Source organism: Leptopilina boulardi, unplaced genomic scaffold (genome assembly GCF_019393585.1).
Source record: "Leptopilina boulardi isolate dan_hultmark-lab unplaced genomic scaffold, ZJU_Lbou_2.1 LbouV2_255, whole genome shotgun sequence".
NCBI lineage: Eukaryota > Metazoa > Arthropoda > Insecta > Hymenoptera > Figitidae > Leptopilina > Leptopilina boulardi.
The window spans coordinates 346,286-369,144 of record NW_026137813.1 but is presented as its reverse complement, the minus strand read 5'-3'; the positions used below and the strand labels follow the sequence as shown (position 1 = coordinate 369,144).

At 25.2% G+C, this 22,859-nt stretch overlaps 2 protein-coding genes across 7 annotated transcripts in view; one reads left to right on the top strand and one right to left on the bottom strand.

Moving 5' to 3' along the window:
• Positions 1 to 22,859, top strand: part of LOC127280826 (5-hydroxytryptamine receptor 1-like) — a 262,830-nt gene that overhangs the window by 23,560 nt on the left and 216,411 nt on the right. For 2 of the 6 annotated variants that reach the window (XM_051304100.1, XM_051304101.1), the window contains exons 1-2: positions 22,065 to 22,269; positions 22,357 to 22,433. The exons of 3 other annotated variants lie outside the window; for them this stretch is intronic. The gene's annotated coding sequence lies outside the window, so the exon portion shown is untranslated. Of the gene's footprint in view, positions 1 to 22,064; positions 22,270 to 22,356; positions 22,434 to 22,859 lie in introns of those variants that run through there. One more of the 6 variants, XM_051304104.1, reaches the window with a different exon arrangement.
• Positions 4,142 to 4,686, bottom strand: LOC127280830 (52 kDa repressor of the inhibitor of the protein kinase-like). The gene is made up of 2 exons (XM_051304113.1): positions 4,422 to 4,686; positions 4,142 to 4,308 (listed from the first exon to the last, which is right to left on the bottom strand). Exons 1-2 carry the CDS (start codon positions 4,503 to 4,505, stop codon positions 4,150 to 4,152), a joined length of 243 nt encoding a protein of 80 aa, XP_051160070.1. The 5' UTR covers positions 4,506 to 4,686; the 3' UTR covers positions 4,142 to 4,149.

The window sequence follows — 22,859 nt, the reverse complement described above, 5'->3', positions numbered from 1 at the left end:
AGTTCATGTATATATTATCATGCAAATGTCGCGTGAGGAATAATTATTGAAATTACAATTAACATTATTTTTTTTTGTATATTCATTTACAACTCGTTTGAGTGTATTAAATTGTGCTCATGTATATATGATAATTAAGTGTACAATCATTAACATTGTAACTGTATTTTATTGAATCGATTGTAATGAAGCTGTAATTTCAAAGTTTCTATTTTTTCCCTACTATAAATGAAAATTAATTTCAAATTAAAATTTAAAAATATTAAAATAAAAACTTTAAAACATTTTTTTTAAATACAAAATAATTAATTTTTTTTTTTATTAAATATTAATTTAAATTTCAATAAAAAAAAACTTAAAGATTAACTATTTTTCTAATTAAAAATTTTTAATAATTTTTTTATTTAAAAAAAATGGTTTTTTTTTATTGAATAAAATTATTTTTTGTATTAAAAAAAATGTTTTGTTTTTTTTTGCGAAAAGTTAATTGGCGAATTTTTACATTTGACGTAGAAACTGTGTCTTTTTCGTTTTACTTTTCCACTATTATTTTTTTTTAGCTCAATCATTAGCCAGGAAAAGTAGGGTTCGTATATGACAATAACTCGGAAATGGAATTTTTTTATTTCACCGGAAAATGATCCGTAGGTTTTTTAACTAGTTTTTTTTTTTTTTTTATTTACTTTTTTTTAGGCTTCTCTTATTTTTATGGTATATTTGGCTTACAAAGTTTTTTTTTACCTTTTTCTTTTTAGAAAAAATGGAAGTTTCATTTGGATCAATATTGTTATAATGAGAGTTTGTAATTTCAAAAAGTTTTTTTTTTAAATTTAATTTCGTTTGAATAGTACTAACTGGGAAATTACGATCATAAATGAGGAAATGAAATGCATATAAAATTCATGTTCTTGTGTAAATTCACAAATGAAATTTACTTTATATATAAAATTTATTGAATTTTGAAAAATTAATTAATTAATAAAAAAAAGTAATTACAAATATTTGTTTGATTTATAAAGTTATAGGTTGTTTTTTTCAAATAATTTAGCATTTGTTGAAGCAGTGTTAAAAATTTTTTTCAATTAGGTATTATGTTATTCATTTTATTTATTTTTTCATTTAATTTAATTTTTCTGTATTTAAAAAGAATAAAATTAATTTTTATTAAATTTTTATTAAATTAAATTTTATTTATTAAAATTTAATTAAATTATTATTAAATTTTATTAAATTATTAAGTTTTTTAAAAATTTTATTTTATTTAAAATCAATAATTATTTATTAGATTAGCGATGAATTAATATATTTGATCGTAACAGTTATCATCAATCTCTTGATATAACATTGATTCTAATTAAAATTTTCATGTTTTAACAAAATGAGATCATTATACAAATTATTTGTCTTAGATAATTGTTGATTTATTTCCATCTCCAAATCATTAATTCAATTAAAATGAAATCATGATCCAGTAAAGTCATGCTTTATTCATTAATATTATGCTCTAATGATAATGAGGCTGAAATCTGCCACTTTTTCAAAAACGAAAAATAAAACTAGAATTATTTTTCCAAATCAATTTATCTTTAATTTTGATTTGCACAAATTTTCAAGAAATTAATTCTTTAAAAAAACTAGTTACCCCAGAATAATTTTAATTTCAAGCCAAAATAATACTCATTATTTTTTCGTTTTCGTTTATGAAAACGTTGCAATATTTCTACGTAGAGATAAGTCTATATTTTTTTTTTTTTTTTTTTTGATCAATAATAAAAAATATACTTGTAATTTTTACAAATTGTTCTTATATACACTACTTTAATATTAATTAAGAATTTAATTAATCTCGATGTTATTTATTTTGGGGAAGTTAAGTGGTGATATATATATATATTGCGATGCTGGTTTTAAAAGTTACCGCACCACCCTAAAACATAGAAAATATTTCTTTTTTCTTTACGTGTGTGTTTATCTTTTATGTAGGACTCAAACAAATAAACATACATTTGTTTTTGTTTAGACAAAAAATAAAAAAAAATTTTTTTTTTACTTTTATATTCGCCTTCTTTTGAAATAATAGAAATAACATTTTTGATCTATATGAAAAACGAGATACTCACCTAATGGCATGCCAACTATTTTGAAATATCTTTCTGTCAAACTATCAAATATAGAAAAAGATTGAGGGCATTTCGCATATACTTTTTACATTATGTATATTATATGAAATTTTTTAAAATATTCTCCAAATACAAAAATTCCATATATTTTCTTTGAAATATATTCACTCCTGCATGAGTAAAAGTCAAAAAAAAAAAAAAACCTTTTAAAGGTAGATATATAATGTATTATGTCAGTGAAGTTCACAACGTTTATGATCAATGATTTAGATGAAAAAAATGATTTTCTATATGCAAATTATTATAATTTATTTGTAAAATTTTCTACGTTTCTCCTCACTTAGAAAGAGTCCCCGGAAAGTGCCCCCTGGATGTTCTATCAGAATTCCGCCGGAACTTCCGACGGAGTTCCGATTAATTTTTTTTCAAAATTTTTAAAGTCCTAATTCCGTCGGAACTTCGTCGGAATCCCATCGGAAATTCTTTGGAACTTCGATGGAATTCCGACGGAATTACGTTGGAAGTTCCGGCGGAATTCTGATAGAACCTCCAGTGGGCACTTTTCGGGGATAATCTTTCCAAGTGGGTCGATTAAGAAATAAAAGAAAAATTTTTGGGCAAAATTTTTTTTTTATTTTTCGCGTAAAAAATTTTTTTAAATTTTTAATCGTTCATCTTTACCATACAGTCAAATATATTAAAGGTTTAATTCAATAATAAATTTTTATTGATAAAATATATTTTATTTAAACATAAATTTTGTTTTATCCAAAGTTAGTACATTCTTGATTTGAAATTAAATATATTAAGTTTTAATGAAAAAATAATTGATCTACACTCAGAAAAAAGATTTCTTTGATTCAAAGAAATCAATATTTCTTTGACAAATTTTTCTTTGATACAAAGAAAATTTATTTGTTTCAAACAATAATAATTCATCTATACTCAGAAAAAAGATTTCATTGTCAAATTTTGACTTTTGATTGAAAAAAAAAATTATCTTCGTTTCAGAGAAATTTTTTATTTAATTCAAATAAAATGTTACTTTGACCCTATATGAATGTTAAAATTCTTTTGATTTAATGTACAAATTTCTTTTATTTAAAGAAAATTTATTTGAATCAAAGAAATTTTCTTTGAAACTAAGGAGCTATTTTTTGTTTTAAAGAAAATTTTATTTTGAATAAAAGAAAACAAGTCAATGAAATTGGTTTCTTTAAATCAAAGAAATTTTTTCTCTGGGTGTAGTACATTATTTTATTTGTATTCCAAATTTTTGATAAAAATACAGTAAATTTAATATACACAGAATAAAATTTAATTTAAAACGATATTCGAACGATACACGAAAAATAAGGTTTTTGGTTAGGGATCGTTCACATATTACGTCACACGCTTAGGGGGGGGAGGGGTCTGTTGAATGTGTGACGACCTGTAGAAAAAATGGCGCTAATGTATAGAATAGTGTGTGACGTGGGGGAGGGGGGGGTTAAAAAATAATGAAAAATAGCGTGACGTAATATGTGAACGATCCCTTAAGACAATAAATATAATGGAACATCCGAATTGTGACACTTTACAGGGTATAGTAGCTTTTTTTCGATACATGGCGGGGAACTAGAATAGTTGGTTTCCATTGTCTCCACTTGCCATTTTGTCATAATTCTCGTCAACTACCGCACCCTGCTCTAGTAAAAATTTAGTAACTTTATAGTAACTTTTAATTTTAACAATAAATTTACTAAATTTTCACTAGAGCAGGGTGCGGTAGTTGACGAGAATTATGACAAATGGCGAGTAAGGACAATGCAAGAAGACTAGAAACAGGAGGAATAACTCCGGTGGTGGGGGTGAAGCAAATTCGGAGGACAATGAAGGACTCCGGTAGTTTGCGCAGTAGTGAAAAAATGAAACATCCGCGCATACATGTGTGAATGCTTCTCGAGCGTTTGCCGAGCAGACGATATATTGAATGTATCATCATGATAGTGAGGTTAAAAATATTAAGCAAGAAATCAAAATGAAAGTGCTACAAAACATTATAACATGTTGTAATTTTATTTAAAAGTAAATCTGACCGGGAAAATAATAAATCAAAATGCTTGTTGCAAATAAAAAGATTTTTGTTATCACATGTTCCGTTTTTAAGGTTATGACCAACAGCATTTATCCAAACATCTCTCACTTTCTGTAAAATATAACAATAGATACTAAATAAACGTAAAACTTTTGCATTTACTATTTTTAATGAGAAAATTATTTATAATAATAAATTAAATGAGTTTCAAATTTATAACTTACCTCGTCCTTTGGAAATTTAAATAAGTGCTTATCACCACTATCACCTTTATTTGAGCAATTCATAACACAGCAACTTGAAGGCATTTTTACATTACAATTTATTTTCTATTTATCACAATTTTTAACATTGCACACAACAAAATTATCCAACGATTGCAAATTTCTGTTCCACGTGATTTCTTTCAAACAGGTAAACAAAACATAAGTTAGCAGAAATCATGTCAGTATGCGCAGAAACGTAATTTGGTCTACTGCACAAACTGCTTGCCACCTTCAATGTGCCCGTACATTGCCTCAACGCTCTCTTACCCCCACCACTGGAGTTATTCCTCCTGTTTCTAGTCTTCTTGGGACAATGGAAACGAATCGAATAGAGAAAAGCAGGGTGAGGTAGGTGTAAAAAATATATAAAGATATGATATATTTCGGACGTTCTACTGGAATTCCAGTGGAAATTTACATGCGGCTATTTTCAAACTAACCTTTAAGTTTAAATCAAATTTATAATTTTCATTCAAACAAATAATATTTTTAAATAAAAGTGATCGATATTTTCCATAAATAAAACTTACCAATGTAATAAATAAATAAATAAAGAAACTGTGTTAAATTAAACGAAATTGAAATTGCGATAAAAATTTAATTAATTTATACGGCAATAATTGAGTCACTAATTTTAATTAAGAAGAAAATTTATACTAGGTGGTAATTTAAAAATTTAAAAATAGCTATTTGTAGTTGTTTAACTCGTGATTGATCAACCGAAGAAGAAGTTTGTTCTGAAAAATTAAAACCTAATTATCGTGTAACAGTTATTTTTTTTCTTTGTTTCAAGAAATTTTCTCTCGGGATTGTTTGTTTTAATCAGAATTACTTATTATTCCATACAATTTGAAATTGAATAAATCCATTAATTTTCTCACAATTTTTCAGAAATTGTGTCTTTATGATTTTTTTTTAATTTTTTTTTTTTTAACGAAAATGTCTTAGTCATGCATTAATCGTCCTCGACCTGCTTTATTCTGCATTGTCCTGCTTCCTCTCCTTCGCATATAGTCCACTGACCGCATATTCTCTGATAAGGATGATTATTCCTTATCTATATAGAGACCTATAATACCAAAGAGGATAAGGGTTTTTTTTTTGTTTTTTTTTCTTTTTTTTATATAGATATGTAATACTACGCGTTAGCTTCGAGCGCCAACCTCTTGTTTGATAAATTGAAATTAAATAAAAATAATTATCAAAATTACCACTTTTGATAAAAGTGAAATTTGATTGTTTCTTAATTAATTTTAATCTATCAACTGGGGTAATTATACGCACTAAAACATTATCTTATTTTTTTTTACTTTTGTTAGTTTAATTATTTATAATTTTACTTTGTTTTTTTTTATATTGAAAAAAAATTTTTTTTTGTTACTTTGAACACTGAAAATTTTTTGTTTCTTTTTTTCTTTGTTATTTTGTATACATAAAATATTGTTTAAGCATTAAAAAATTTTGTTATTGACCTTCAATTTTTACATCCATGAAGTTGGCGTCGACGCTCAGCGCCGAAAATTGTTTTTCACAGGATCAAAAATGTAAATTTAACCTTTTGAAGGTTAAAGGACCCAAAACCTTTTTAAAAATAATTTGATATTTTTGGTTCTGTGAAAAATAATTTGCGAAGCTGAGCGTCGACGCCAACTTCATGGAAGTCAATTTTTCTTAAATTTTGAGGTTATGTTCTAATCTCAAACTCAAAATCATCTTAAAATTTGGACCTTGACGTTAAACCTTGAATTTTGAGGTTAAATTCTCCCTTTGATTTAAAGCTATATGACTTAATTAATTTTGAGGTTATGTTCGCCTTTTAATTTGGACTTTTGACATAATTTTGAGATTATGTTCCATTGAAACAACAAAATTGTCAATATAAATTATAAATTTAATTTTATATATTATATTATCATATTTTGCAAAGCTTATTATTATCTTGATTTTATGGGGAATTTAGTGGCGGGGTAATTATTAGCTGTCGACGTATATAATTGAAGTGAACATCTGGGGAGATATCCTCTCGATAGGTAATACATGTAGTGTTTATGCGTGAGAGACTCGCTTGTTCTGTGCGTCAATGACCAAAGAGGGTATAAATACGTCAAAGGTTTCCACTTCATAGCGTTCGAACATATTAAACTTACAGCAAGTATCTTGTGTCAAAGTATCAAAATTCACTTTAGGATCACGACATTTATCATTATATTAAAAAAAAAGATCTTTTAATATTGTGTATTTTGTAAAATTCAAATTTACTTTTTTTTTAAATTTTATTTTCTATTTTTATTTTATTTAATTATTATTATTATTTCCATTCAAAAAAAAAATATTACTTGTTTGATTGAAAATTATATAATTTTAAGGTTAGTTTCCATGTAAATTTCCAATGGAATTTCAGTAGAACGTCCGAAATATGACATATCTTTATAATTTTGACACCTGCCTCACCTTGCTTTTCTATATTCTAATTCCCCTCCCTGTATCGAAAAATAGCTGCCATTCCCTGCAAAGTGTCACAATTCGAATGTTTCACTTATTATTTTTTTCTCAATAAGATTTTGACATTATTCTAAATCTAAAAACATATTTTTCGTGTATCGTTCGGAGATCATTTTTAAGTTCATGTTTAAACGCATAGAAAAAGTTCACTGTTGCAGCAAACTATTTGCCGTCACATCAAATTACGTTAGCTAACATAGGGAAAGCGAAAAAATTTGCTGTGGGGTCAAAAAAGTTTATTGTGACATTAAATTTTTAAAAATTAAGACTGATATTGTTTATCACAGCAAACTTTTTCGTTGTCATATAGCAAAAAATTTAGCTGTGGTTACTAATTTTGTTAGAACCAATAGCAAACATCAGTTAGCATTTGTAAGCAATTCCTTTTTTTCCGTATATTATTGTGTGTATTAAATTTATTGTATTTTTTTATGCAAAGAATTTTTTCTTTAATGTTTTTTTTTTCATTTTTCGTTATAAATATATTGCAGTTTATCCATTTTACATTGTAACAATTCTTGATTACAAAAAAAAAACAGATGAAATTTAATAATGATTTATCACCTTATATGTATACATAAATATGACGTGTATTTCAACATTTATAACATTAATTTCATTTTTTGAAGCTAAAATGCTCATTTACATATTAATAATTTAAATCTCACATGAATACACATGACTGCATATGCAAAAAGTAATTCAATTATTTCTATATATACGTGTCAGTATAATGTATCTCATACTATAGTAAAAAGAAACATTGTATTTTACAATTTAATATCGGCTTTACGTCTGTACGTTTTACATAATGAGAAAATGGTTTAATGGAAGAGAAAAAAAGGGACATTGTTATTATTTTTTTTTATAATAGCTTCACTTTAAAAAATCTGTAACTGACTCATTTCTCGATTTTTATAAATAAATAAATGAATAAATATATTTATATTTATTTATTTTATTTAATATTTAATTGATATTCAAAAATTTTTCTTGTAAAAAAATTATTTACTCAAAATCATTTTTTTTTATATGTACATAGGTATACATGCGAAGAAATGATATATTTTTATCGGAGCCAAATAAATATTTACTTGTTTCTAATAATTTAAATGTTATATATTTCAAATAAATTTTTTTTTGGTTTAAATAAATTTTATTTGTGCTAAATGAAATTTTTTATTTCGAAACAAATAAAAAGTTATTCGACACTGAGACAAATATATTTTTATTTTTAATTCAAATAAATTGTATTTGTCTCATATAATGCAAATAAACGATTTCTCTGGGTGTAGTTTAATTAAAATTTTACCAAGAGAAAAATATTTTATTTGATTTTATTTATATGATTTTATTTTCAATTTCAAGTAGATCTCGTAATTGACTCTTGCTATACAATAAGTGTTTTTTTGAAAAATAGTATATCATGTGGCAAGCACGTAAAGTAGTACTATTTAGGTGAGGATATAATTTTCAGTATACGAGCTGTCGTTAGTCGTTAGTCGCACAGGCAGTGAGTATTATAGGGCAGTTTTCTGCCTAAAAACGTCTTTTTTAGGCAATTGGCCCAAACTGCCTTAAAAAGTGCTACTTTATCTGCCTAAAACAGGCACAAAAAAGACACTTTTTCATGTCAATGGCGAAAAAAAAATTTTTTGTCTCTGAATTTCCATGCGCTCAAAGAAATAAAACGCTTTGTCTGATTTAAAACAATCTTTTCTACTTGTGAATCGTATGTTCGCAACTTGACATATTTTTTTTTCATTTAAAAAATCTAATATATTTATAAAATATATTAAAAATAAAAATAATATATTATTATTATTATTATTATTATTAAAATATTTACTTTGAAGAAGAAGATAAATTTTTTTGTATTTGACAAAAAAAGTATAAAATTTGATATGATTAATTTTTTCATCTATATAAACACGTGTAAAATTTCTAAAAGTTAGTAGCAAATTTAAAATAGATCTGGTCAATTAAAAAATTTTATAGTTTCATGAACCTCGTGACAAAAAATTCCTGGACCATGAATTAATTCATGATATATATATATATATATATATATAAAAAACGCATGAAGCATTGCGTATATATATTTGAAATTGTGCACATGTGTATAAATAGTGAAGCTGTTGCACATATCAGTTTCGCTAGCCCATGGAACAGGTGTTCATGTAAACTCACGTCACCCATCAAATGCTTTAATCCATTTATTTGGCTCTTCATTTTTAGTCATTTCACATTTTCAAATATTCTCTTTTTTTTTTATAAAAATTTGTTCATTTTCTTTTTTATTATTAATAGTTGCTTGTTAATAATTTCTATATTAAAATAGAGCACAAAATAATATGTAGGTAAATTATTTATATTTTTGCTTGTTAATTATTATTTAGTTAAGTTTACGATAATAATTTTATTGTTAACATTTTGTGTATGAATTAATTTTTTTTATTTACATTGTTAAATTTTGGCAATTTTTCAAATTTTGTTCCGGGAATAATGAAAAATTTACTAGTTTAGACTTTAACATAAAAAGTGAAGAGACAAAATGTATAATAATTTTCGATACCTATATTATTTTTAAGAAATTAAAAAATTTTCTTGTTTTCTTTTTCGAAGATTTCGTGTACATTTTTTTTGCGAAGTTTAGAGTTTCATTTTGATTTCTCTCTCTCTCTCTCTCTCTCTCTCTCTCTCTCTCTCGCTCTCTCTTTTTTTTTGTTTTGATTTTTCGATAGTAAAATTTTTTCATCTCAATAAATTGCGAGGAACATATTTTTCTTCTATAGTTTTGAATTTCATTCATTTTCAGTATTGGTTTTGGTTCCCATTTCAAAATATTCAACAAAGAATTTCAAAAGACGTTTTTTCATTTCTCTCTATTATTATACGTGATTTCATATATGTGTATATATTGAATTTCATAGAAAATTGTATTCAAATATAAGATGTTATACCCAATTTAATGACACAAATTGACTTAAAATAAAAGAGCAGTTGCAAATGCCTTAAAATTTTCTGTATGGGTCATTTCACGTGAGATTTTCATTAAAAATTTTTTTTTTTTTTTGACCGAAACATTTTATTTTTCAAAATTATTATGAAAAATAAGAAAATACGTATTTTTTGATTTGATAAAAATTATGAAAATTTTAATTTCTTTAAATTTAACGTCATATCAGAAGCCAAGTAATTTTGAAATGCGTTTTTCTTTGCCCTAAGTAACAGATAAAAAAATATAAAAATTTGTTCGATTTTTCTTCAATATTTTAGAAAAAGTAGTAAAAAAAAATAACGTAACTACAATGGAAGAATGTAAAAAATTTAAATTAAGTCTAAAAAGTCATTTTTCTCAAAACCGAAAGTGTTTTTTGCCATTAAAATACTATTATAATTTTTAACCCTTAACTAGCACCATGGGTTCAGTAGACCCGAGCATTTTTTCAAGCTCAAATTAATTGAATGTGTAGCTTTTGAATATTTTTTATAATTTAATTTATTAGTTTGACATATTCTTAGTAATTTTCTAAGTTTTTTGATACAACTATAATTCAATGAAAAAGAATAAATTAGCTTCAAACATTAATAATTATAAATTTTTAATTTTAACCTAAAAAATCATATTTTATTCTGCCAAATAAATACCTTTTTTACATCGGTGAAGTTTACAACGTTTATGATCAACGATTCAAAAAAAATATATTTTCCACTCAAAAAATAATAACTACTTTTTTGCCTACAAATTTTTTTTCAAATAATTATTGATCAAGAAACGTTGCAAAAAATTTTGTAGATCAAAAATAATAATAATTTGCATAGGAAAATATTTTTTCATCTTAATCGTTGATATAATAAACGTTGTGAACTTCACCGACGTCCTTTTTTGCAAGTCCTGCTGTTTTGGTAATTTTTGCCTTAAAGAATAATACATCATAATCTTAAATTTTTAAGTCATAATATTAAAATTTAAATAATTCATGAATTTTTAAGTAAAAACACACAATTTTTTTTAACTAATTTAAAATAAATGAATCCCTGTAAAACTAATGAAATTTTTTAGAAACACATCATAAGCTACCTAAGATTAAATTTTTGTAAAAAAATATTCAATACCGACTATACAATACACGTTTGAATACGTCGGGTCCAGCAGACCCATTGTGCCATTTACGTTCGAACGCGGAATTGTGCCAGTTAAGTGTTAAGATAGGTGTAAAGTTTTACATTATGGATGTCATATACAAAAATACGTATTTTCTTATTTTTCTAACTGTAAGAATAAAATACATGGGAAATATTCTTAAATAGGTGCCAAGAAGATATTCTTAAATTTAGAATTTTATTTCTTTCAATGTTGATCGAGAAATGTTATAAAAATTTGTTTAGACAAAAAATTATAATAATTTGTATAGAAAAAAATTTTTTCTTTTCAAAATTGTTGATTATAAACGTTGTAAACTTCATCGATTTTAATTTTAGAGAGGGTAATTTAGCTGATATATACACTACCGTCCGAAATTGTGCGAACGCTTACACCGCGAGTCATTGAAAAACATACTCGCGTGAAAATAAAGATAACTCTGAGAGAAATTAACGTAGAGACTTTTCCCTTATAGCGTTGGAAAGCTTATTAAATTTCGAAAAAAATGATACCTATTTGAATGAGATTGCTTAAATAGGTTTAAATATATCATGTTACAAAGTTGAAAAAATAATTGTAATTTTTTGCTTATTTCCTACCTTGACTTTAACCTCTTGCATGGTCCAGGAAAATCGATGAAAAAAATTGTCCTTTACCACAATTATTCTTTGAAATCTAAGCTTTCCATTGATTCCAAGAACAATAAAAAATGTTGACGGGTTTGCCAGTAATTGAAAAAAAAGGACGAGCGTGCACGAAAAAAAATTCGACCGTCAATCGCTCGATTTTCCCGTCTCGCTGCCTCTTTCGTTCGTGCGCCAGGGCCGAAACAGAGGATTTTGATTAGGCGCTTTCCGGGCACCATTAATTTCATTATTTTTGCCTTTTTGTGAACATAAATTATTTGTATAACGCGAAAGATATCATAATTGTGTTATAAGTTAATTATACAGTTATTAAAATTAAATAAATGTAATAAAAATTATATATTTTATTATTAAATAATTCAATTTGACCAACGAGGTTTTTGATTCTTAATAATAAATTGTTTAAGGATTATAAATATATTTTAATTTTTACAAAACTTTAATTGTATAATTATTTTATTTATGATTGATTAAAAAATTAATATCTCTATGTATGTGAAATATTTTAATAATGAAATATATAAGTTTTATTACATTTATTTAATTTTAATAACTGTATAATTAACTTATAACACAATTATGATATCTTTCGCGTTATACAAATAATTTATGTTCACAAAAAGGCAAAAATAATGAAATTAATGGTGCCCGGAAAGCGCCTAATCAAAATCCTCTGTTTCGGCCCTGGCGCACGAACGAAAGAGGCAGCGAGACGGGAAAATCGAGCGATTGACGGTCGAATTTTTTTTCGTGCACGCTCGTCCTTTTTTTCAATTACTGGCAAACCCGTCAACATTTTTTATTGTTCTTGGAATCAATGGAAAGCTTAGATTTCAAGGAATAATTATGTTAAAGGACAATTTTTTTCGTCGATTTTCCTGGACCATGCAAGAGGTTAAAGTCAAGGTAGGAAATAAGCAAAAAATTACAATTATTTTTTCAACTTTGTAACATGATATATTTAAACCTATTTAAGCAATCTCATTCAAATAGGTATCATTTTTTTCGAAATTTAATAAGCTTTCCAACGCTATAAGGGAAAAGTCTCTACGTTAATTTTTCTCAGAGTTATCTTTATTTTCACGCGAGTATGTTTTTCAATGACTCGCGGTGTAAGCGTTCGCACAATTTCGGACGGTAGTGTATATATATATATATATCTATCGCTAATATGATGATTAAATGGATTTTTTTTAAATATACATATACACTGAATTTTGAATGGAATTTTCTCATTCCAGCACGAGAGTTATAGCAATAAAAGTCTCATATTCGTGTACCTATATAGGATATATTGCATTTGGAGTGGAAGGTATAGGAACGGTACTCGCGAAGAATGTATGAGTTTATTCCGGAAGTAAAGGGATCAGCAGCAAGCTTTCATGGAAAAATGAAATATACGGTGTGAGGTGGATGGTCAAGTTGACCTAAAAATAAAAAAAAAAAAAAAAAAAAAATCTCCCATTTCCTTTTTTCACTGAAAGCTTCATTCGATACTTATCGATCAACATCACATTCAGTAAAGTATATAATATATATGTGTAGTTCAATTTCCCAACACAGTAAGAGAAATATTATAGTTTTCCATTAACAAAATAATTTTTTTTCACTATATTTATAAGTTGAGACAACAAAAATTTAGTTATCACAACGCAAAAATTACTTACTTTACTAAAGAAATTTATTGGGAACGATTATTTCTAATCTGTATAATTGTATATTCATCATAGCCCAGTGGTCAGCATTCTCAACTTGCGCTCCGAAGTTTTGGGGTTCGAGTCCCAGTTGGTTAGATTTTTTTCGCGATTAAAATTAATTCAATTGGAAATATAATATAATATAATATTATATAATAATAATAATAATAATAATAATAATAATAATATAATATTATTGATATAATATAAAAAAAAACTAAAAAATATATACAAAAATGTTGAAATATAAAATGAATAAATTTACATTGAGAGTGAGCCATACCAAGAGAAAAATAGCACGAAGAATAATTTAACTAAAACAGAAACAAATTTTGTTAGTTTATTCAAATTTTTTTGATAAATTTTTTTTATCTTGCAAAGAATTTTTGTAAGTAATTAAATATATAATGAGAATATTAATTTTATCGCTTTATCTATACAATATAATAAATATTATAGAATTTGATACGTCATTGAAAATAGTTCTACGTCATAGAATATAAAATTATTTTTGTGTATTAAAATTAATACATATAAAATTATTATTGTCTGTTTTTTAATATTATATTAAATCTAAAATGTCTGTTACACTTTAGAGAAAAAAAAATTTTTTTTTTTTACTTATAAAAATATGTTATGTACAAAGATTTAATGTATTTTTATTATCATTATTTTTAGTATGACAGTCTGTGTAAATATGACAACATGTGTAGAATTTAACGAATATATTTTAAAGTTCTCTAACACGCTGTGACGTCATTATTAATTCAATTATTAGAATTTTTTTTATCTCTTTATAACTATTAAACAATTATACAAATTTATTTTAATTTTAGTTTTTCAATAATTATAATATATAATATGATAATAAAATAATTATAATATATATAATATAAAAATAGAATGTTCGGAATAATTATATGTGCGTGTAAAACCTATATAAGTAAAGAATCTAGTTTACTAATTTCTAAAATTTAAAAAATTTTTTAACATAAAAAGAAATTGAATTAATTGTAAGTCAAGTATTTTATTTTATTTTTTTTTCATAAAATGTTCCAAATTTAGTTGGTTATTTTTAAGGAAAAATCGGACAAACAATCGAAACAAAAGTTAGTCGAACTCTATTTTTTTGAATCTTTACATCTTTAAAAAATTGCTGTTAATACTTTTAAAAATTTTCACATTAAAAATATTTTCTATTTCAAGAATCTATTCAAAACCTTTTTTTTTTTTTATTTTCAAATTGAAAATAGTTTTTGATCTTTAATTTGAAAATTGGTTTGCGTGCTTAAAATAAAATTAAGGGAATCTAATAGAAATCCAATAATTCTAAAAGGTCCTGGACAACATTGTCTTCGAAAAACAAAAAAAATAAAATAAAAGTTTGGTTACAATTTAAAAAAAAAATTATCAATACAATTTAGTTTAAAATGCATGAAAATGTCTTTAATTAATTCATGTGAAATATATTGAATTTGTTGAATTAAAGCTGTCTAGTTCATTCAAGCTACAGTTCAATCAAATTGTCATGTTCAACATACACACAAAATATATTTATTATACTATATAGAGAGAAGCAGATAAAAATAATTTCATTTTTATTAAAATAATATAATATTAAATTGATAATCTATTCACTAATTAGAATGATTGCGTATCAGAATATAAATAAATATATATATATATATGGTTACATTTTCTGTAAAAGCAATCTTTTGTCAAACTTGTAATTCAATGTTCTAGAATACATATATATATCCAATTATACGAAATACAAACAAAATATAATTGGACAACAGAATTGTTTATATTTCATTTAAAATATTGATTAAAATTCAAAAATTTATATTTACCATAATTGTTAATATAAAGGTCCAAAATAATCACTTTTTAAGTAAAAACAATTGTTTTTTTAAAAAATTCAACAATAAATAATGAAAAAAATTAACTTTTTTTCTGCAACACCAAATAAGTTGGTTTAAATATCAAAATTTTCCTTATTTTTCAAGCTTTAATACCGCACAAGAAAAATAATGTATTTCAAAATAGTTAACTCACAATTTATTAAACAATGTTTGTTTATTTTTTTGTATTTTATTTATTGTGAAACGTCTGCTAAAGCTGCGCGCGACGTTCGGAAGTTGTCGCTCTCGTTATTGAGCAGAAGCTCATTACACTAGCGTAGTAAAAAACATGTTGTGTGAAAAGTGAGGTTTTTCATCCAATATAACCTCATTTTTCGCACAACATGTTTTTTACTACGCTAGTGTAATGAGCTTATGCTCAATAAGGAAAGCGACAACTTCTAAACGTCGCGCGCAGCTTTAGCAGACTTTTCACAATAAATAAAATACAAAAAAGAAAACAAACATTGTTTAATAAATTGTGAGTTAACTATTTTGTTATACATTATTTTTCTTGTGCGGTATTAAAGCTTGAAAAATAAGGAAAATTTTGATCTTTAAACCAACTTATTTGGTGTTGCAGAAAAAAAGTTAATTTTTTTAAAATTATCTATTGTTGTATTTTTTAAATAAACAATAATTATTTTTACTTAAAAAGTGATTATTTTGGACCTTTATATTAATAAATAATATAAAAAAAATGTTTCATTTAATTTGGAAAGGTTACTCCGAAAAGTGCTAAAAAACCCCAGGAATGGCACATATAAATAATAATTAAAAATATAATGACGGAAAATGCTTTTAAAAATATGTATAAAAACATGTGGGCGATTCGAAGTGAAATTAACCTATGACATTTTAAATTCTGATAAATTTATTATTTTTTTTATTCTTTGCAAAAAAAAGTGTCATACTTTTTTTTATTATAAGTGCCTAAATTTTCAGTGGAGCTGATAATCCTTTTTGTTTTAATAATTTGTTGAAAAAATAAAAAAAATTTAAACTTATTTAAACAAAAACCAGATAGTATGTAAGCTTGCAGCAACCTTGCGGCAAGCTTGCCGCGCAATATTGCCAACCTTGCACGGAAAACTTTCCGTAAGCTTACTGCAAGCTTCAAATGTCCCACCTGACCCAAGCTTTGCATTACCGCAAAATTGCAGTGTATGGTTTCTGTAAGATTGCACAATAAGATTAACGCAATATTGCTCAGTAAGCTTGCGCGGTAAGCTTGTAGCAAGGTTGGTGCAAGGTTGCCGAATAACCTTGCTGTAAGCCTAAAATTTTTTTTACTAAATGTTTCGGCTAGTTTATAAAAAAAAATTTATAAAAATTAGACGAAACATTAAAAAAAAATTTTTTTTTTAGGTTTAGTAAACTTGTACCAACCTTGCTACAAGCTTACCGTGCAAGCTTACTGAGCAATCTTGCGATAATCTTATTGTGCAATCTTGCAGAAACCTTACACTGCAATCTTTCGGTAAGCTTACCATGTAAGCTTGTGTCAGGTGGGATATTTGGAGCTTGCAGTCAGCTTGTTGCAAGTTTTCCGTGCAAGGTTGGCAATATTGCGCGGCAAGCTTGCTTCAAGCTTACATGCTATTTTAAAAAGGATCATTAGGCGCAATCTAAAACTTCTTGTAGATATTCTTAATATTTCCAGGTATGTAAGTAAAAAAAAATTTTTTTTTAAATCGTGCTGAAAATATAAAAAAAATTAATTTTTTTATATAAAAATTATATAAAATTATATAAAAAAAAATTTTTTTCGTTAACATATTTTTAAAGTCGATGAATAAGTGAAACTTTTTTTCTGTTGTCAAAAATTCCTAAATTCAATACTTTAGGAGTTAGATGTCCTTGAAATTAGATCTATTTTTAAAAAATCGCGAAAAACACATATTTTAAAAAATTCATTACTCGAAAATTTGGGCACTAGTGAAAAAAAAAATAAAATACGTATACCACTTTTTTTTCTCAGCAAAGAACGAAAAAAATAAATATTTATTCGAATTTAAAATGTCATAGGTAAATTTCACGTGGAGTTGTCCATGTATAAAATAATAAATTTCAATTATTCTAAAATAATTTTGAAAAGTGAGCCCACACATGGGACAAAACAGATAAATTAAATTTCAGTGTAAAGCACACAACGTGCGGCATTCCAATTTACCAAATAAATCTTATTTTGGTTTTTGGGGGAAAAAAAAAGTGAATTCAACGGCACTGTGGGGAATGACCCTAGGTCTTCACTCCTTCCGGTACAGTCTGTTTTTTTTTCTTTTTCTCTCTTTCTTTTTTTGTTGCTTTTTTTCTTTCGCAAAAAAAAAAAAAATGTTTTATTTGGTAAACTGGGTCACAACGTTGCAACTTTTGCTAACATTTTATTTACTTCTTTGGTCTCTTGTGACAGTTCGTTTTGTTTTCCAAAGAAAATTTATAAAGAATGAAACTACGAGAGAATTGTCTTTATAATAATATAAAAAATATACACCTTTTCTGTTTTAAATTATATATTTTATTTTATATTTGTACAAAATATATCAAGATTTATATTTTTATACGTATATATGGGGCATTCTATGGGAAATTTTCATTGGAAATTTTTTTTTGTCCGAAACACTTTTTTTTCGAAATCTATATGAAAAATAAGGAAATACGTACTTTTAGTTTTTAGTTTTTAAATTACTATTTACAATTTTTAAGCTTGAAGCAACGATTTTTAGTATGTTTTTATGAAAATTAAAAAAAAAAGCAAATGAATGTTAATGGAAAAAGGTTATATTTGTAGAAAAAATGCTTAAATTCTGTGAGCTGTACTAAAAAAATTATAAATAGTAATTTAAAAACTAAAAATACCATTTTCGCAGATAGGGGAAAAAATTCTTCAATCATCAGAGATTGTAATGCAAAAAAAAGAATTAAAAATCGAAAGTGTCTCTTTGAGAAAATTCACTTTATAAGTTTAATTTCAACTTTTTTGTTGCTTCTGTTATAGGTACGTTATTTTTGAGCACATATTTGAAAAATTTGAGAAAAAATGAACAAATTTCATATATATAGCATAATTTTTAATTTATTACTACAATAGATTAAAAAATGTTTCAAAAACACATTTTCTTCATTAACGTTAAATTTCAAAAAATCTTAACTTCCTTCATTTTCATCAAATAAAAAAATAAAAAAATATGTATTTCCTTATTTTTCATATAGATTTCGAAAAAAAATGTTTCGGACAAAAAAAATTTTTCAATGAAAATTTCCCATAGAATGCTCCATATATACAATTACTTTATCATTTCTTTATCTATTTGAATCGAATAAATTTTTTTTTTCAGTGTAAAAAGTAAAAGGTTATAAAAAATATTTTTCCCATGGTTATTAATAAAGAAAAATAAATTAAATATTTCTATTTAATATATATGAATAGAAATAATAGAATTTTATATGAAGTGAATAGAAAATTAATTAAAATCATTTTCGTACAATTGTCATGAAGAAAATTTGCAACAGTTTCCAAAAAAAAAAAAACATTTCGTGTTTTACACTAGTTGAAAGTTTTCATGGACTGTAATTTCCAATCAAGCCGTTCGATTAATTCCTCGCCTTAGGGGGTTTGGGTACAGGCGAGCTTGAAATTTCCCTCGCATTTCGAATATTCATCTATGGCGGAATAGGAAAATAGCATTTTAAATAGGATATATATATACTTATATATTTGACGCAAGTTTGCGTAGGACGTTAAAAGACTGGTATAGAAATCTGTTTATTGGATTTCTCATGCCGGACATTTCACTTCCACTGTGCGGATCCAGAATTCTATGGATGATAATACAATATATCTCAGATTCTCTCTAAGTGAGCGTGAAAGTGACAGAGTAAGAGTTGGATGTGCAGTTCAATGGCCCCAACAGTCATACCGATAATAATTGAGTGGTTTCGATAAGCTGAGTTCTATAGGGAAATGTAAATGCGACTGACAGTATATGAGCAGAAATTGAAATGTGGTCCTGATGAGGTAGTGACTAGTTTTCCCTATTTCTGATTTGGCTCTTTCTAGAGAAACTGATTAGTTCTCTATAAGGCTGTTACGTTGTTCCCGTTGTACTCAGCGGTCATGAATTTTATGCTTTTTAAAGGGACGCATCTGAAAATCATTAAAATTTTCATTTTATGGAATTAATAGGCATTTAACAGAATTTCTAATTATTAGAATTTTCATTTGTCCAACATTTCAAATGGCCGAACAAAAAATCAGCAAAAAGATTTCGGCGCGTTTTTTGAAATCAACAAATCACAATTTTATGGATAATTTTTGATTGGTTGATTTTAAAAATCGCGCCGAAATCGATTGTTTGTTCGGACATTTGCAATTTCGGATAAATGAAAATTCTATCAATTAGAAATTCTGTTAGATGATTTTTCGGTTAATTAAAAATTCTCTAGTATGAAAAATCGGTTATATGGAAATTATATGAAATAATAATTCGAACAAATGGAAATTCATCTGAAAGAATAAAATGAAAATTCTATGCAATAAAATTCTACCCAATAAAAATTCTTTAAAATGCCTATTATGTTAAATGAAAATTCGAGCAAATAAAAATTTTGATAAATAGAAATTCGAAAAAATAAAAAATTAGGCTCAAAAATAATTATGACAAATGAAATTCCATAAAATGAAAATTCTAACTAATGATTTTTAGAACATAATCATGCTTCCCCTTTTAAATTACGTCATTCTTACCATAAGAGTATAACTATTATACTTATTTAGCATGAACTTATTTTACGCTAAAAATACATTAATTTAGGTAACGATTTTACCTACTATTAAAGGATAAAGTAGTTTCATGCTAAAAAGGCTAGTTTGTTTTTTTCGTGTATGCAGATAAATTTTCTACATTTAAATTATTTACATTTGTTTAACTGCATACAGATTTATTCTGTACAAGCAAATAAATTTAAAAAATTTTGAATGGCATTCAACTCTATACGGTTTAATTGTACACAGATAAACTCTATACACTAGCAATTTATTATAGCAAACTATTATGTTTCGACTAAGGTCGTTGCGTACCAATTTTAAAAAATTTGAAACCTTCAGAAATTAATCTGTAAGCTATCTGAAGTACAGAGTTTTGTTTAGTCTGTATTTACTAGCTGTTATACAAAATTTTGAAAATTATTTTTTTAGTCAATAAACCAACTTCAAGGAAGAAAAAAAAATACATATTTAACTTAAAAATAAAGTCCATTTTTTAATTAATAATATTTCCGAAAATAAAGAAAAAAAACAACGCGAAACTTTTAGTGCGTGTAAGTTACGATGTAATTTTAATTTTCCGAAAGTGACAATTTTTTTTTTTTTTTTCTTTAACGAATATATATTTAGTGGTAAAAATCGCGAAATTAGGTTATTCCGAGAGATTAAAGGCAGTAGATATATTCTGCGTCTGCGCAGATGCTGTATACAAACATTCTGCGCAGACGCAGAATATATCTACTGCCTTTGACCTCTCGGTAGATTAAATTTATCCACACGATGAAAACGGGCTCATATATTAATATAATATTAATAAATTTATTAAATTTAAATAACTAAAATTTAAATTAGTAAATGAATTCAATTTTAATATAAATAATCTAATTTAAATTTTTAGAGTAAATATTGATCCAAATTTTTTAAATTAAAGTCAGATTTGTGATAAATATATATATATATATATATATAAAATAGTTTAGAAAAAAATTTTAATTTTAAAATAATTTTTATTTATTCTATCTTTTGCTGATTACAAATCTGATATAACAGATTTTCTAAAAAAATATACAAAAATAACGGATTCAATGTGACGGACAATTTTTTTAAAAATTCATTAGATTCACCTGAGACGACTTGTTAATACTTGGAGATTTTTGAAGATAATACGAATTTAATATCAGATTCGTAATTAGCGACAAATCTCCGGCACAGAGCTTCTTAAAAATTTAAGTGCCTTAGTAGCTTCAAAGAAAAGTTTAAATTGCATTATATACAGTTGCATTCGAAGGAAAGTTTAGTTGAAGATAAATTTTCAGTATTGTAGAAAACTCAAATTCAATTCAATTGAAAGAAATTTATTGATAGATTCAGTTGGTATAGAAGTTTCTTTATATATATATATATAGAGGTATATATTATCGATGGGACTTTTAATCAACTTCAAGCTTATCTAATAATTTATTCTCTAAATCTGAACAAGTTAAATTTTTGTTAACTAATTTGAATTAGAAGCTGACGTTTTGCTTTGTGAATTAGTTAAAATTTATTTAATTTCAAAGAGTTTCACCCTATTTACTTTAAGTCGTTGATATTAGAAATTAGAAATGTTTTATATTGTAAAGAATGAAAACTCTATAAATCTAAAAAGAAGATGTTAAAGAATTAAGCCCTATATATTTTAATTTGATAATCTCTTAAAGATTTTTATTATTTATTATAATTTTATTATTTTCATTTTTATATTTATTTATATTGTTCTAATGTTTTTTATTCATTGTTATTTCATACATTTTACGGAAGATTTATATTTTTCTATAAGAATTTATAAATTATTTAGTAAATTTAATTTCGTAAAATTTTATAAAATGTAAATATTACCGTTATTTACTAAAAACCTTTATGATTTGAATTTAGTTATAAAGAGAGAGAGTCACGAGGAATAGACTCGGACGGAGTTTTATCTTCCTTTTATTATTTTCTCTTTTTTTTTTAATGTTTTAATTGTTTTGACATCTATTTGTGATTTTTTTAATTTTTTAATTTTGACAATTGTTTTTAAAAATTAGTGACACCGGAAAAATTTTTTATTGTGACAAAGGTTACATTTTTCTTTTTATAACTCAACAAACTTTTGTTTGATACAGGTAACAAAATTTATTTCCTTTTATTTTCTAAATATTTTTTTAAAAAATCTTTCTTTGGATAATTCAGAGTTTTCATTTTTCTTACAGATGACAATGTTTACAACTTTTTGTTTGTTTATATGAAAAATTTTATTTGGCTATGCACGTATCTCCATTTTCATTTGGTATGAGAGTTTTAATTATATGTCCTTTTTTAATTGAATGTTTCATATATTTTTTTGGCCTCATAAATAATATTATACGTTTAATTGTAGTTTCCGATGAGGACATAATATTTGTGTCGAAACGTCAAACAAATAATTCTTTAAATTTTAATAAAAGTCGTAGGGTCAACCGGGGTAAATCCGAACGCTTTTAGTAAGTTTCAACAATAACATAAGTTTTTTCTTTAAAAAAAAAATACTTCCGGTATTCTGGTGCATGAAGTTGTTACTTTACTTCCATAGAACAATTTTATGGGGTAGAAAATTTTTTTGATAAATTACAATCGCAGGAAACTTAGCGTTCGTATTTACCTCGATACTTTGCAACTTTCCTAAAATATGGGGGTAAATACGAACGCCACTGTATTTCAGAAAAATCTTAGGGAA